We start from the raw sequence: 15,509 nt of genomic DNA, 5'->3' as shown, positions 1-15,509 counted from the left end.
TACAGGTCACTGTTACGCCAATGGTTATTTAAGAATTGCAAGTTTAATTATCTCTAAATGTTAAAAAAGCACTCGTGTTTAAAGGCATAGTATTTTATTTTGTGCTGTGTGCCTGTGTTTACATAACAAAACTATATATTAAGTATGCCTTTAGCTTTAACTATCAAAAGCTCAGAATTCATTTTAAAAACGAGAGAAAAAATTAACTTTCAACTTTGACCAAATCGCTGTGTAAACAGGGCAATAGTGAGCTAAGAAAGTTTCAACATGGAGCAGCTAAAACACTTGTTATCTCGAGCTTCCTCCACCCTTAATAAGGTAAACACCAATGGGCTTGCCTCAAATGCACTTTATGAGGCTGCCATAAATGTAATGATCCCACACAATCATGTACTTTCACTTTTACATTTCCTTTTTCTGTGAAGAAACTAAAGAAAGTAAATCTGTCTCCATTTAAGAGTTAAAGGAGAATATGATGCAATTCAACAAGATATATGTAACTTATCTAGGCCTACGTATGAAAGCCTTTAGTTACAAGCTTGCTATAGGACAGAATATTCTGCTGAAAATTACAATGTGAGATACATGCAAGTCAAGGGTACCAAACTGGGGAGAAAACTCTAAATGATTCAAAGGGTCCAGGGCTGGAAAAGAGCCCTGAGACCTGGCAGAGATACTGGTATCTCTCCCAGTTATAGGTGTGCAACATCTATAATACAGCAGACGTTGGTCACTGCAAGGCTGGCCCTCTGACAACCTATACGGTCCTTATCTAATCTTGATTACGGCAATGTCCTGTTCGGGATAAAAGGCCTGGACAGCTAAGCTCCAGTTCATGCGAAACTGAGATGCAGGGGTTCTTACCCTCATCGGCCTAAGAGGCCTATTGGCTTCCGGTTGAATTACACATGCCCTGCCTCCTTCCCTCAAAACAAACAAATCACTGGCTTCCTTTAAAACCGGTCTGAAAAATCACCTATCAATATCAGCTGGTCAAAAGGAGAGAAGATGACTGCCCAACCTCCCTATACCCCCCCCCCCCCCTCCGAGCGATTTATTTGGTATTTAGATTTATTTAGATTTGTTGGTACACCTGTAAATAACTTTCATGTGTTGTGAGGTATCCTCGATTACTGTCATCACTGTATTATGAATGAATGCATTGGGACCCGAATGGAAACAAGACCGCAAGGACTTTTTTCGGTGCCATCCTTTTGGATAAAATGTGCTTTTTTGACTGTACCATGTACTGTTTTAGTGTTTTTGCATATGATATATTGTCTAATAAAATAATCAATCAATCAAAAGAAAACATCACCTACAAATGCCTCCTTCTCACCTACAAAATCTCACCGCACCCTCGCCCACCACATACCTATCTGACCTCCTCCACCAACACACCTCCTCATGGACCTGCAGTCCACAGACCGAGGTCTCTTCTCCACCCCTGCACCAGCTTATATACTTATATACACGTGTTTATGCCCCCCTTGTGATGGGCATGCAAATGCAGTGGAAAAATAATAATAAAAACAACCATGAGAGCACTGCATCCCATTCACCATGGGATTGAAGACTCGGAAGGCCTGCAAGGATCTCCAGTACTTACCCTCTCTGCCTTTCCACTAGCAGTTCTTCTCTTGCTGTCCGACGAGCCATTGAATAGAGCCGCTATACCTGGACCATCGTAACAGAACAACTCCGCACTTCTCTCATGGATAACCATCGCCGAAGCCTGACGATGGAGGAATTCTCATGTCATCACAACACTTTGGCACGGGCCACATTGCTGGATGAGTGTCAAAGCAGGGTCCTGCCTGAAGGAAGACAGGACAGGGGGCTCTGGAGCCTGAATGTCGGCCCAACCCTGGTGGTGTCTTCTGCTTGGGTGGTGTGTTGGGGAGGTGGACGGCGACGGTGACCTGAACAGAGAAGCACAAGTGAGACGTGCCCAGGGCACGTCCATCTTCCCACATCCGACTAAAATACTAGACAGTATATATACTGTAGTTAGGTTAGCTCTGTTCATTTTAAGTCCTCCATAAAGGGTTGGCGATACAACAGCTGGAATTGGCCGAGTTGTAGCAGGTTAAATACGGTATACGCATTTTTTGTTGTTGCTACTTTAGTAGTCTTGTAGGCATAAGGGGTAAGGCTAGATGTGCCCCTTGAGCTCAAAGCACCTTAATGGGTTGTTTTATCCAGATACAGTATGTTCATATATTTTGTTTCATGTAATGCATTTTTGTCAATAAAAAAAACCCAATCAATATTGATATAGAACTAGTATAAAGTAGGCCTACTACTACTACTACTAAGCTGGGATGACATTTTCAGGGGGCCCACTATTGCACTAGCTGTGCCCCTGGAAGTAGTGCTGCTCATCACATTACCAATAAAGGTCTCAGTGATTTAAAGCCTACAGTTCCCGTATCTGATCTGACACCATGCTGGATAGCCTCAGAGTTTTACATGTTCATTCACATTGTTCTGTCGTAACTATACATTTTCACATACGCAGGCACAGGCAGGAACAACTGGGGCATGCCTGTATACTGTTAATCAAAACAAAAATGAAAAACCTACCTGTACCTGCTGTAACTCACAAGTCACAACATGCTGACTGTTAGAGACTGATGGAGACTTGCAAAGCTCCAGTGACCATATTCACAGATATTGCATCTGTGTGCATAGTAGGCTACATATTCACACGCACACGTACACACACACACGCACGCACGCACGAGCGGTGTGTGCGTGCGTGTGTGCGTGCTTGCGTGCGTGCATGCATGCGTGCGTAATGTCGGTTAGTCATCAGTTGACAGTTGTAAACAGAACAAATTCTAGGTAGACTGCCAAATATGCTGAAAGACATTTGTGACAGCTAGTCACCGAATCAGATTCCAGGCTATTAATGACACGGCAGCCTCAATGTTGATGGGAACACTATGGAGAGCTAATTAATGTTGGCCAACAAACTTAAGAAAGCACCTTCTTTGAAGGCCAAATACTCAAGTTAACGGTACATTAAAAAAAATAATGGTTAACTTTTTTTATCCTGTTGATAGGCATATCATTACTGAGGTGAGGAATACCCCAAGCCTAAATTATGCTCGCTGTTATGGAATGCTGGGGTGGAATAGGACATCAAGGGGATGTCCTGCACATAGTCAGTGGCCAGAAAGTAACAATAATGCATGATTTAAACCACGTTGACTAAACATAACGGAGATCTACAAGCTCACAACACATTGCAGTGTGATGAATTGTGAGCTTAGATCAATTATAATATTACTATAATGTTCCCATCACTCTGTGAAGTAAACTGTATAGACATTATGAACCTGTGGAACAGTTGGAACAAACATGTCAAAGAAAAAGTAGCATTTTAATGAATTACACTGTTGAAAAGGATGCATTGTGGACTGGCCAGCGACATCTATAACTTTAACCTGTTTGAATGGCATTCATGCTCTCGCAGAATATCACAAAACCCCCGGTGTGGTCTTGTTTTTACATTTTCGACTCCGAGTCAAAGCTCATGAAAGTTTCGTCTCATTAATTTATTTGACATTTTTGAAATACCACTTGACGGACGCCTTTATTTAAAGCTCCTCACACAGTACAATAAGGGCATGTTACATTTTTGAGTGGTATACCGTGCGACCACTCCTATAGACAGCTATGTGTGTCCCTGGGTCCCTGAGTCCCTAGGTCTGTCCAAGGCTGGGTGGCTGGGTCTGTCCGAGCACGAAAATAGCGCGCACACACACACACACACACACAAAGGCCAGGGATGAGGGCTTGTGTACGGTACGTACAGCACGAGTACAGTACAGTACAGCACCACTCACTTCAGACGTTCCAAAATGCTGTCAGGGAAAAAGCAAAGCTTTTCCCTTTAAGCACGTATACAGGTCTGCAGAAACAGAATCCATAGTATTTTTCCAGCCTGCTGTATAGTAGGCTAATGGCCTCTTCTCGTCTGTCTACTCTACATGATGATGCAAACCACAGACTGCTGCTGCTGCTTCCTCTGGTCAGTAGCACTCCCCTGGGAGTCTTTGGGGCTCTGGCTGTTGCTGCTGCAGCCCAAAGAAGCTTCCACGGCCTTCCTCTTCTGGATGCCTCGTAGGAGGATGCGGTAAGTGCCGGTGATGGGGCTCCTCAGGTCTGGACGGTTGTTCTTGAGGAGATGAATATTGGTGATGCCTAATTCCTCCAGTGCCACCTTTACCTCCAGCTCTACCTCGTTGGGGACGTGTAAAGGACTGGCCAAGTGTCTGGGAGTGAGGACAGAGGCGGGGTATGCCTGGGGGTACTCAATTCCCCTCAGCCAATCGCTGGCCATAATCTGTGGCAAACTGAAGCGATCGGTGGGTGTGGGTCTAAGGATGCTCTTGATAATCTGTTGACATGATTCAGGCACATAGTCAGGGATATAGTAGGAGCCCTGTAGGATGCATATTTTCAGTTTATTCAAGTCTGTGGCGTTGAATGGCAGGGTGGCAGTCACCATGAAGTAAAGCATGATGCCAAGGGCCCAAATATCCGTATAATGAGCAACAAAGCTTTGCTCTTTGAACAGCTCTGGCGCTGCGTAAGGTGCAGAGCCACAGAAGGTGTTCAGGGAATCACCGGGACGGCAGGACGAGCTGAAGCCAAAGTCGCCCACTTTAACGCAATATGTGGTGGTGTAAAATACATTCTCTGCCTTCAGGTCCCGGTGGACAATGTTGCTATCATGCTGGGGGGAAAAGATAGAGAGAAGAGAACAGTTTGAAGAAGGTTCACAAGAGACATTACTGAAACCTGTGAGGGCTGGGGTCTCTTAGCACCTCATATTTTTGTCCAAAACAATTGCAGGCCTCTGCTAAGACACTTCCATGCTGACTTACCATGTGTTTCACAGCTGACAGCACTTGAGCAAAAATTAGCTTGCTCTCCGGGTCTGACAGGCGCCCCCTGGTGCTGATACGGGAGAACAGCTCTCCTCCGCTGGCATACTCCATCACCAGATAGAGCCGCTTGAAGGTGTCCACCACCTCGTACAGACACACAATGTTTGGGTGGGCCAGCTTCTCCATGCAGGAGATTTCAGAGGCAAACAGTGTGTGTGGTCTGTTCAGGCGCCACTTATCTAGGATTTTGACTGCCACTCTTTCTGTCCATTTCAACATAGAAGTGACAAGGGAGAGAAGGACAGACAGAGAGTGATGAGATGAGGCGATGAAAACAGTTTCACTTAGTTCTTCCTCTCTCAGTGACCCTATGAGCAATGCCCATGGTGAGGGTTCAAGCCCTGACAGGGACTGCTCAGAGGTTTGTTTCTTTGTTTATTTCTTAATTTCTTTCTTTCTTATTTATTAGTCTTTCCTACAGAATATAACTATTAGCTTTTACACAAGCTACATACTATGGGAGCTCAAGACACTTTATAGGTGGATTAGCAGGCACTTGGTTGATGAGATTAGCCATTGTCTTCTAGGTCCTAGAAGACAATGGCTAATCTCATCCAATCTGATCCATTAGATTCCTAGAATCTAGGAATTGCGTGCGGCTGCAGCCATTGAGCTGACTAAAGAGTCTTCCATGAGGAGGTGTAGAGTTAGAGTAGCTAGAGCCTGTATCTGACATTAATCATAAAGTTAAGGCAGGTCTCCTGCTAGTGAATCAATCAAGCCATGTTAACAAGTACTTCCCCCCTCAAGGACACTGTCTGGTCAAAATATACAGTGCAGATCACTGTATGGCATTTTAGAAAATATATATACATTGTCGCAGGGGAATGGCCCAGTGCCATTATATAAATAACAATACATAGGCAAAAAACAAAGGTGAAGATGAATGTCTTCTCTATGATTAAATCACAAAACCCTGCCCTGTCCCCGCAAAAGTGTCAATCCTGTAACAGTGATGTACAACCCCTGCCCTGGCAAGCCTTGTAAAGCTTGCATACGTTCCCAGGATTCTTTTGTATTTTGTATACATTATTTTAATTAATACATGCCTATATGCCTGGAAGCTGATTGTTCACCCTTTAATAAGAAAGGATGGGCAACATTGTTTGGGCACAATATACAGAAACATCTCGTCGATCTCGATGTCTTCCCGAAACATAAGGACATCTTTCTACTGCAGAATGTCCTTGACATCAGTCAACTTGATGTATTTATGGCAGCACACTTGCGTGAGCACCACCAGGCATAACGGCTCCAGACCGTTCCATAACCAAAAGGTCACTTCTTCAGCTACTACAGTCCCTGCGACAATAAATGTGTCCATCAGCGACCATGACGTGTCCTTGAGCACGTCACCAGTCAACCCACCTGACCCAAACCCTTAACATTCGCCATTCTGAGTTTGCCTTTCAGAAAGCAAATAAAACACCCAAAAGCAAAGGCTAAAATGTCTCTCACCCTTGGTCAAGTCATGAATCCCAAGTCTGACCTGGGAGAAGTTGCCAGCGCCGATCTGCCCTCTCAGCTGGTAAAGCGCCACCCTGCGTCCGAACATCAGCTCACTCTTCACTTTCTCTGCGTGTGTCAGGTCGTGGAGAGCCTTCTCAAAAGCAGTCATCTGTTTCCTCTCCTGGTCCTCGTCTCCAGCCAGCTTTAACTCCATGTTTTCCTCTGCTGTCACAGAGGGAAGGTTCCCTCTGCCCTCAGTCCCTCACTTTCCTCCGCCTCCCTTGGGTTTCTTCTTCGCAGTGCAATCTTCTGATGAGACCCTTTCCCTGGGGGAGGGGAGGCATGAGCATTGAGAATGTAAAAGTTGCTAAATTATTTCCTGACAATGAACAATGAAACTCATTACTGAATGTGAACCACGACTGCCGGAGCATAATGTACTCACATAACAGCTTTCCTTTGGTGCTCTTCTCCTTTCTCTCGGCTCTAATGTTGCTTCTGCTGTTTGAAATCATATGACTGGTCTTTTGGTCACCCGAAAATGAACCCTAAAATGTGAATATTACTCCAATGTCACACAAGAATAAGTCACTTCCTTGCATGGCACTGTATGAATCCAAATAGCCTTCTTTAGGAATGCTCTGATAGATGTTCCTGGGCCAAACATAACTAGCCATCCTCACTGTCCTCTATGCGGAGCACTGTGCTTGGACACGGCTTCTCTTGCGGGGCGTCAAATTCACACACTTCACACAAGTTCACACACTAGTTCACTCCCTCGAAGTCGCTCCCTAAGCAGGCTCGTTCCTCGAAGTCTATCTTGCGTGCCTCTGTAATCCAGCCACTGTGCTCAGTTCTAATCCCCAGGTATGGAGCCTGGACTCCTTCCAAGAGGACAGGCTTTGTGGAGGCTTGTTTAAATCCTCAGACAGAAAACCTACAGTATATCACCTGGCCCAGGTAGAAGTAGAGACTGATGGGATTAGCTCTCCACTACAAACTACTGTCTAGTAGTCCTAGAACATCAAAAAGGCCTGTGGGTATGCAGATGAGCTCCATGCTAAACCCCTCATACCTAAACCTCTTTGCCTTGTTTTACTACTTTGGGGGGGAAATGAATAGTTAAAATAACAAAAAATCTACAAGCTCACAACGTGTCGATGTAGTTGAACTATTCAACTATTCGGCTAGTTGAACTATTAAAAAATAGTAAATGGTAAAAAAAAAAGGAAGAAAAAAGCCAAAGAAGTTTAGGGATAAGAGGTTTAGCATGGATGAAAATATAGAGCGAGAGGTCTTCTGTGGTTGACTTTTATGAATAGTTTCATATTGCTATCAGCTTTTTCAGATTGTTGTATGTAGATGATCAGAGTTTGTATCCATCAAATCGATAAAGAATTGTACAATTGTACATTGTCGCAAACAGCCCTGTCACAACATCACACCTTTAAAAGAAAAAAGATGCTGAATATTGACATCTAAATACCTATAATTTTCTTTCCCTATCAGAATACAAACTAAAACAATAGAACTTTACTCTTATTATCCTTATGTTTAACCCTAAACATAAAGGAAATTTTAAAAAAAGTGGGCCTCTATGTGCACCAAACCTTCAAGGCGGAGTCCCCCTAGCCCAGTCGCAGAATTAAATGTGAATTCACGCGACCGGAATGGTTTACCAGGCTAGGAGCCTGAAGTATCCCAGACAGAGACAAGAAGCCAGACGGTCTGGAAGCCAGCCATGTGAGGATCTGTCATTCCCCACAGACACTCTGTCTGTCTCTTCTACAGTCCTCTGATATCTACATTGGACCTAGTGTGTAGACAATTGTTGCGGATTAATACTAACGTGTGGGTCACTGCCATTTGTATTTAGTTTAGGTCAAACTTACTTTGTAAATGAATGCCCTATTACACAGTAATGTTGTCCGAAGTGAGTTACCATGAGTTATAATGGATTCATAATAATGTTAAAAAATATCTTATGTCCCAAAAAACAGTCTCAATTGGGAGGTGAAGTGTCTTCCACAACATTTCTGTAATTGTAAAAATGTAATAAAAAGCATGGTGATTATAGTGAATGAATCATGGGGTGTAGTGTGTGTGTGTGTGTGTGTGTGTGTGTGTGTGTGTGTTTGCACTAGATGACTGAATTGATCCAACTAATTATTGTTAACATTAAATCAGAGTTTTGCAAATAATTACAACTCTATTTTGATTAGATTATCACCTTACCAAGTTAATGAAAGGGATTTACAAATGAAACTGCTGTTTGTAATTAACCTAATCAGTATCTGGGACGTTGACGACCATGTGAACGATGATCCGTTGATCCAGGGGGAAAATGAGGGGATCACATTACCATATCAAAAGATGTCAAACTTCTAATGAAGATACACAGGCACAATACAAAGTATTAACAGAACACAGATGTCATGTTGTCAGAATTATAATTATGTTGTAATACATTCAGGTAAAATCATGTAGCTGAGAAACAAAAAAAGGCATTCACCTTGTAGAAAAGTCCTTCCATTGGTCTTTGTTCCATCCAAAATCTCACCAAAATTATGATGTGAAGCTAGAAAATACAATAATTTGTTTATTAACCCCTTTTCTCCCAGCAGAAAATGAAGCTTTGTGGTTTGTAAGGCAGATAAGGTTGGCCATGTGGTGTCAATGTTGAATAAACACAAAGGTGCCAGGGCCCAGGGCCCCATGCTGATCCTGTTTATGTTTAAGCCCTGTTTTGTTTTAAGTGGGTAGGTGTTAAACACCTACCCACTGAGATAAAAGATGATTAATGCCTTTGAATGAGGGGCGGCATTGGCTCAAGCCTACTTAAGCCCTTCATTAGGGGCCTTGATCCCAGTCAACACACACATGCCAGTCAGGCAGTCACCAGGTCTCCCACAGCAGAAGCAGACAGGGGTGAAAAAGACACAATACTTTGAGAGGAATTGCCTTTGAAGTGGTCCCTGCCTGTAAGAGCTTGCATCCATCAAGGCATTTATAAAAGCAATGGGAATTTGATTCATTCTCACTTTTTCAACTCCACGCCACTTGGAAGGACCTTGTGCTCTGGTAACATTTGGGACTAAAATACAGGCAAGCAGAGGGGAAACGCCACACCTGGCAAGGGAATAATAAGGACTACAACCGCAGCCATGGATGTACTGAAGCCATGTGTGCTCCTTCTGTGCGCCCTCAACCTAACCTGTAAGTACTGTTTGCTTTCTTCTGTTGTTGTACCAGTTGTACCAGTGCTAACAAGCGTTTACACAATGCTGTACCTTTGAAGCTCCTTTGAATTGAATTGAATTGAATTGAATTGCTAGCTATTGTCTAACTCTAACTGAACAGACACCAGTCAGCTCAGATACAGACCTATTGCCAGATAATTGCAATTTGATATGTCTGGAAAACATATTATTAGTATTAGGAAAGCATTGACACCCTGAACTGAGCATGACAGTGTGGTTGTCTCTGTTTCTGCAGCTGTGGAGAACAGATGGGGATTGGGATCATTTCACTTTCAGTTAACCCCCCCCCCCACCCTCACACTTTAAAGCCCCAAAACATTTAAAGAATACTTTGACAATTGGAAATGTACCAGTATCCTATATTATTATTAGATATATTATCTATTAGTGACATAACTGAAAAATGAATTAATTTACTTCCATTCTGCCATACTGCATGTTTAGGCGTGAGGCCGATTCTAAAAATCCTTCAAAATCCTGACCTAAGTTTTCTGAAAAACTTCAAATATTCATATAGCAGCATCAATTTTTTGTAATTTTCCAATACTGTACATACTGTACAGAACCCCAAAATGGGTTCCCGGCCTGAGGGGGTAAAACACCAAAAGGGGTTCCCGCCAATAATTGTCTTCATTAGAACAACATGCCAGTAATATCTATGGTAATATAACTTTTGAAGACAATACAGTTGTAATAAGTTGTATATAATTATTTCCCTAAAAAACTGTCTGTGTCGGCCAGGTCAAAGACACGGCTGTCATTTAACCAGTACTGACTGTTATTATGTTACTATTCTCAGTGGCTGGAGTGTTGAAACTACATGTGGATCATAGGAACCTGTTTGCTCAGAGGGCATGCTGCAGAAGACAGAGTCATTTTGTCTACATCGGCCAAGGTAAAAGACCATGCCAACTGTTATGTTCCTTAATGCTTGCAATGTAATATATTTTGTATTACTACATTTTTCCATATTAAAAAGGTTTAAACCATAGGCCTACCTTTCTTTTTCACGTTTAGCCCATTTCATTTTACTTTTATGCAGTCCAATGTCAAGAAATGTTTTGCTGAAGAAAAACTAAATAAAGATATAATTTAGAGATAGATAGATATATGGAGGCTAATGTAATATTTTTCACCATATTGTTTCAAATACAGTTATTTTTGCCATGTTCTTCTAGATATCTCTGGAAGCCCAGTCACTGTGGACGTGGGAAAATGCAGGACACATTGCGGTGGAGCACCCAGGACATCACATGCAGCCGTGCAGCCAGAGTACACCAGATATTCCTCAATGCTGGAGTTTCTCAGGAACAAAAAAGTAAGTGCTGCCGTTTCCAAAAGCGCCACAAGGGGGCACTGCAACCTCATTGTTGTCGACCAAGGAGTAAAATAACAACAAAACGCCAGTGAAGTTATCAGTGAAGGCTTTAAAGTATGAATGCTAAAGTTTAAACACCAAAGTACCGAAACAATGTCATTCATTAGCAAACAATATCCTGGTCATTGGTATCCACACACTCAACTTTGTATCATTATAGCTGACCATTTAATTGCACAAAATAACTTTGGAAATCACTTTGGAAATGAACTACCGGTATAACTGTGGGTTTGACATAGGCCTACTGGGTGACAGCCATAGAGGTGACAGCATGTTAGCATAACGATGAAGACAGCATGTTAGCATAACGATGAAGAACTTTCGCTGCGGCGAGTTAGTAAACTGGCGAGTTCTCCGGATACCCCTCGTGGCCTATGTGCTACACACTTTAAAAACTATTTTTGTCCACAACAAATGTTTGGACATGCCTAACCTATAATGCAATTGCTTGTGTACAGATAAGGACGCGTGGAGCTGTGTCTTCACGGGGAGCAGAGACAGTCGGGCATTTACCTTCATGTGGACCGAACCACGTGTGCGAACCCACTGGGATGCGAGTGGAACGGGTGCTTCTGTTTGAAGGACCGCGGGAGGTGGAAGTCATCGAGGAGTGTCAGTGTGAAAACAAGATGACACACTGTATCCGCGTCCCCGCCCTGCGGACCTACCTGTTTGAGACACCATATGAGACAGTCATCGACGTGGGAGGATGCTCGACCTTCAAGGGCTCACCAGGTGTGTAGACACATGTTACCTCCTGTCACCTACCCACAAACAAACAAACACACGAGTAAAGTTGATTATGTAAAACAAAGCAGTGTAGGCTGTAGCCTAGAGCAGTGGTTCCCAAAGTGGGGTCCGGGACCCCCAGGGGTACTTGAGGGAGTTCCAGGGGGGACCCAGCTAAATCATATAGTTTGGAACCAAATGGACCCTTATGGGTCTGTAACTCAGAGAGTGTACACATGGACCCGTTAGGGTCCATTTGGTTCCATTTGTAAGCTAAATTCGCATTGATTTTACAATATGAATTGGGGGTCCCAGAGATAGAAATGCTATTAAATGGGGGTCCGTAGACTAATGCATGTCAAACTGGGGGTCCTTGAAATGAAACGGGTTGAAAATCACTGCTAGAGCCTTGAAAATCTTCTCTTGTTGGGCATATCTTTTCATATGGGGCCTTTACCCCAAAGGTCTCAAATGGGACGTGAAGTGTCTTCCACAACATTTCTGTAATTGTAAAAATGTAATAAAAAAGCATGCTGATTATAGTGAATGAATCATGGGTGTGTGTGTGTGTGTGTGTGTGTGTGTGTGTGTGTGTGTGTGTGTGTGTGTGTGTGTGACAAAGTCATTTTATCCACGTCCACTGTTTGCCACCCACATCAGTGCTTTATTACTGCAGGCAAATTGTCTACACGGCCGATGCTTTTATTCTCTTGTGAACATCATATTCAAAGTTTAACATCTGAATTCATACATTCACAGAGGGATTATCCTGTGTTCCAACCAAGTTTGGCTCTGCCCTGGTAGAGAGCCCTAATAAAGCAGACCTGATCCAGACAGTGTCTACCTGTGAGATGAAGGAAAGCTGCTACAGGGTTCCATATGTGGAGTACTATTATGAAATAGTAGACCATGCTGATGGAATCAAAGAGGAGAAGCTGAAGGTAAAGTAGAGGCTACATAATATGAGCCTGTTTAATAAATATTGATTAATCTTAATTGTGGATTAAAAAAAAAAACTAGAAGTTACATTTAAGAATGATTTACAATTTATATAAATAATTCAAACCACAACAAACGATATTTGTCCATACTCAAAAACCTTTTACCTGGATACTACAAACAACAAAAGGGACAGTGGGACCACTTATTTAATTGCCTTTAACCCATTTAGGCCTGAGGCCGATTCAAAAAATCCTTCTAAATCCTGACCTTTTTGAAAAACTTTTGAAAGCAGCATCCATTTTTTTAATACTGTACATACTGTACAGAACACCAAAATGGGTTCCCGGCCTGAGGGAGTAAAACACCAAAAGGGGTTCCCGCACAGAATGGGTTGACACTGCTAACATCTGCATATTTCAGATGTTTGCCGTGTCTTAAAGGCAAGGAAGTGATCGTTTTTAGTTATTTGTTAAAAGTTTCAGTAACGGGTCTCCCTGGTCTATCCACCTCTTTAATACATAGGTTTTAAATTTCAGGTGGGTTTTAAATTTCACCTAATCAATTATCTGATTACATTTTATAGTATTCCACTTCCAATTTTGTCTGCTCGTTTATTTGTTTCATCACTTCTTCTGTTGTCTCCTGTTACTGAACAAATACTCAATAAGTACTATCAGAATTTATAGCAATTTATGTTAACAAACTAAAACCCTACCGTTAGTCTTGAAGTGCCCAGGTATATTGTTATTATTATAATCTTTGCTTGGAAACTGTTCCTTGTTCATTGTTGAGCACCAAATCCCTTGCATTTAAAAGTTGTCTGATTCTCATTGGACTGTGCATTTGGGAGTACATCTGTCCATTATGACTAGGTTCATTCTTTTGTATTTAATGAAATGGGGAGGTTCTTTCTTGGTCCCAGCTTGGTGTGAGACACAGTAATCAAGTATCTTTATTCATCATGTGGGCTTGGAAGTCAGCAATCAATCAGCCGAATCCACTGTTTAGTGGCTGGCACCGCACACCAGACTGTTAAGGATATTGTCACACCCAACACCAATACACATTAAATGTTGGGTGATCGTTTCACCATTTATACATGGAAGGAAATACCTCCCAAGAGTAGTGTAGTGGAAGATAAAACAAATTTGGCTTATTCACAATCGGTGCGTACGCTTTTCCGACATATCAATAGTCTGACATGCAAGTCCGAAATACCATTTACAATGTGTTGAGTCTCTGTTTTTGTATCACCTAATTTTGAGATGATAGAATTTGTCCAGGAAACACTATTTAAACTCCTATAAAAGTGTGCATGTCCTCATTGCATAATCATGAATGTATAATCTAATGACATTTATGTGCCTATTTGATAGTTAACAAAAAGTCAAAGGTATTTGTCCGGGTTGAATTTACGGCTGTTGTGTTTGGGTCTCAGTAGCCTGCCTTAACCCCTCCTTGCACAAAAGGTGTGAGCAGCAGAGAGCAAACATGGTGCCTTGCAGGTGTCGAATCAAAGCATTTAGCATGCTGAATGGCAAGGATTCGGCTCACTCAGAAGGGTCAATATTTGTGGCCAGCTGTGAGTGAATAGACCTCTCACTGTGTTGCTAATTTTCTACAGGAAATAGACGTGGGCCGATGTTTGGGAGGCTGCACCGCAGGAAACCGATGCCTTCTCAGGTAAGCATGAACACAGCTGCCAGCATGCTTGACACCATTATGTCTCTCCCTCCTTCCCCCGGGCCTCCCCGGTCCTCCCAGCAGTAACTTGTGATCTCTGACACCTTCCAGTATGTCGGTTTGGGGCATGGGGAGGGATTAGTACCCAAAATCCTCAGTGTTCATTTAACAACTACGAGAGTTAAACATAGGGATCCGTTGTTAGACTCTCAACATTAAATTAACACCAAGGATTTTGTGGTGTCCCATTTTACTAGTTATTTTGTCATCGCTCCAAGGGTATTTACTTAGCCTATGTTTTTTAATTCTTTCTGGAGATGTATCACACTAGATGTTTAGGCACACCTAGATTTTCAGGCAGCGTTGCTCCCTCAAAATCAAGTTTGACGTGGTCTGCAGTGCATGTTACATTTATTATATAAATAACACATGACATAACAAAAAGTATAGGCCTACTGTATATTCTATAGGCTATGTACACGCTACAGTATGTCCCATAACAGATATTCAGGCCATTCACTCAATTTAAACTTGCATCGCTGTGATTAAGAGTCAGCATCACATGACTTTTTGTGACACTATACTAGTCTATGATGAAGTAGGACATTAATTTACCCCCCCAAAAAATCATGCTGATTGTGTTCTTTTTGTCATTTTTTCCCACTTATGTCTTCCTTTAGGAGTCCGTCTGATCCGGATATTTGCCACTTGTGGGCTGAAAGGCCGTCCAGCTCCTGTGTTCCACGAGGCTACGAGAGCCACACGTTCCTTAATCAGCATGGGCAGATTCGCAATGTCCTCGCCATCACCTCCTGTCTTTGTCAGGACTAAATAACGCACGCTCCATTGAACAACACATGAACTGACATTCTCAAGAACTTAATGCAGTGTAATTTACATTTACTGTATAGTGTCTCTGTATAGCTCATTGCCACATGAAAACCCTTAAACTTGAAGTTCTGATGTCTTAACAATTTTGTTTTCTTAAATAGTGCTGTATTATATGTAATATATGTAAAGAAATATATATATAATTTTGTAAATAAATTTTATCTCATAATACTGAGAGTGAATGATGTGTGTGCTTCCGAAATGACAGAAACACAT

The 15,509-nt window shown here is 42.3% G+C and overlaps 2 protein-coding genes across 2 annotated transcripts; one reads left to right on the top strand and one right to left on the bottom strand.

Annotated features, from left to right (window-relative positions):
• Positions 1-3,927: 3,927 nt before the first annotated feature.
• LOC308325434 (serine/threonine-protein kinase NIM1-like) lies at positions 3,928-6,624 on the bottom strand (the record flags this gene model as incomplete). The annotated part of the gene is made up of 3 exons (XM_080777926.1): positions 3,928-4,747; positions 4,899-5,164; positions 6,420-6,624. The coding sequence occupies 3 exons, from the start codon at positions 6,622-6,624 to the stop codon at positions 3,995-3,997; spliced, it is 1,224 nt and encodes a 407-aa protein (XP_080634052.1). The 3' UTR covers positions 3,928-3,994.
• A 4,975-nt stretch (positions 6,625-11,599) lies between these two features.
• Positions 11,600-15,233, top strand: pnhd (pinhead; the record flags this gene model as incomplete). Its single annotated transcript, XM_080777925.1, has 4 exons — positions 11,600-11,783; positions 12,582-12,718; positions 14,344-14,402; positions 15,083-15,233. The coding sequence occupies 4 exons, from the start codon at positions 11,600-11,602 to the stop codon at positions 15,231-15,233; spliced, it is 531 nt and encodes a 176-aa protein (XP_080634051.1).
• Between the last annotated feature and the right edge of the window lie 276 nt (positions 15,234-15,509).

Source organism: Protomyctophum bolini, assembly GCF_963924005.1.
Source record: "Protomyctophum bolini genome assembly, chromosome: 12".
Taxonomy (NCBI): domain Eukaryota; kingdom Metazoa; phylum Chordata; class Actinopteri; order Myctophiformes; family Myctophidae; genus Protomyctophum; species Protomyctophum bolini.
This window is presented reverse-complemented; position numbering and strand designations above follow the sequence as displayed.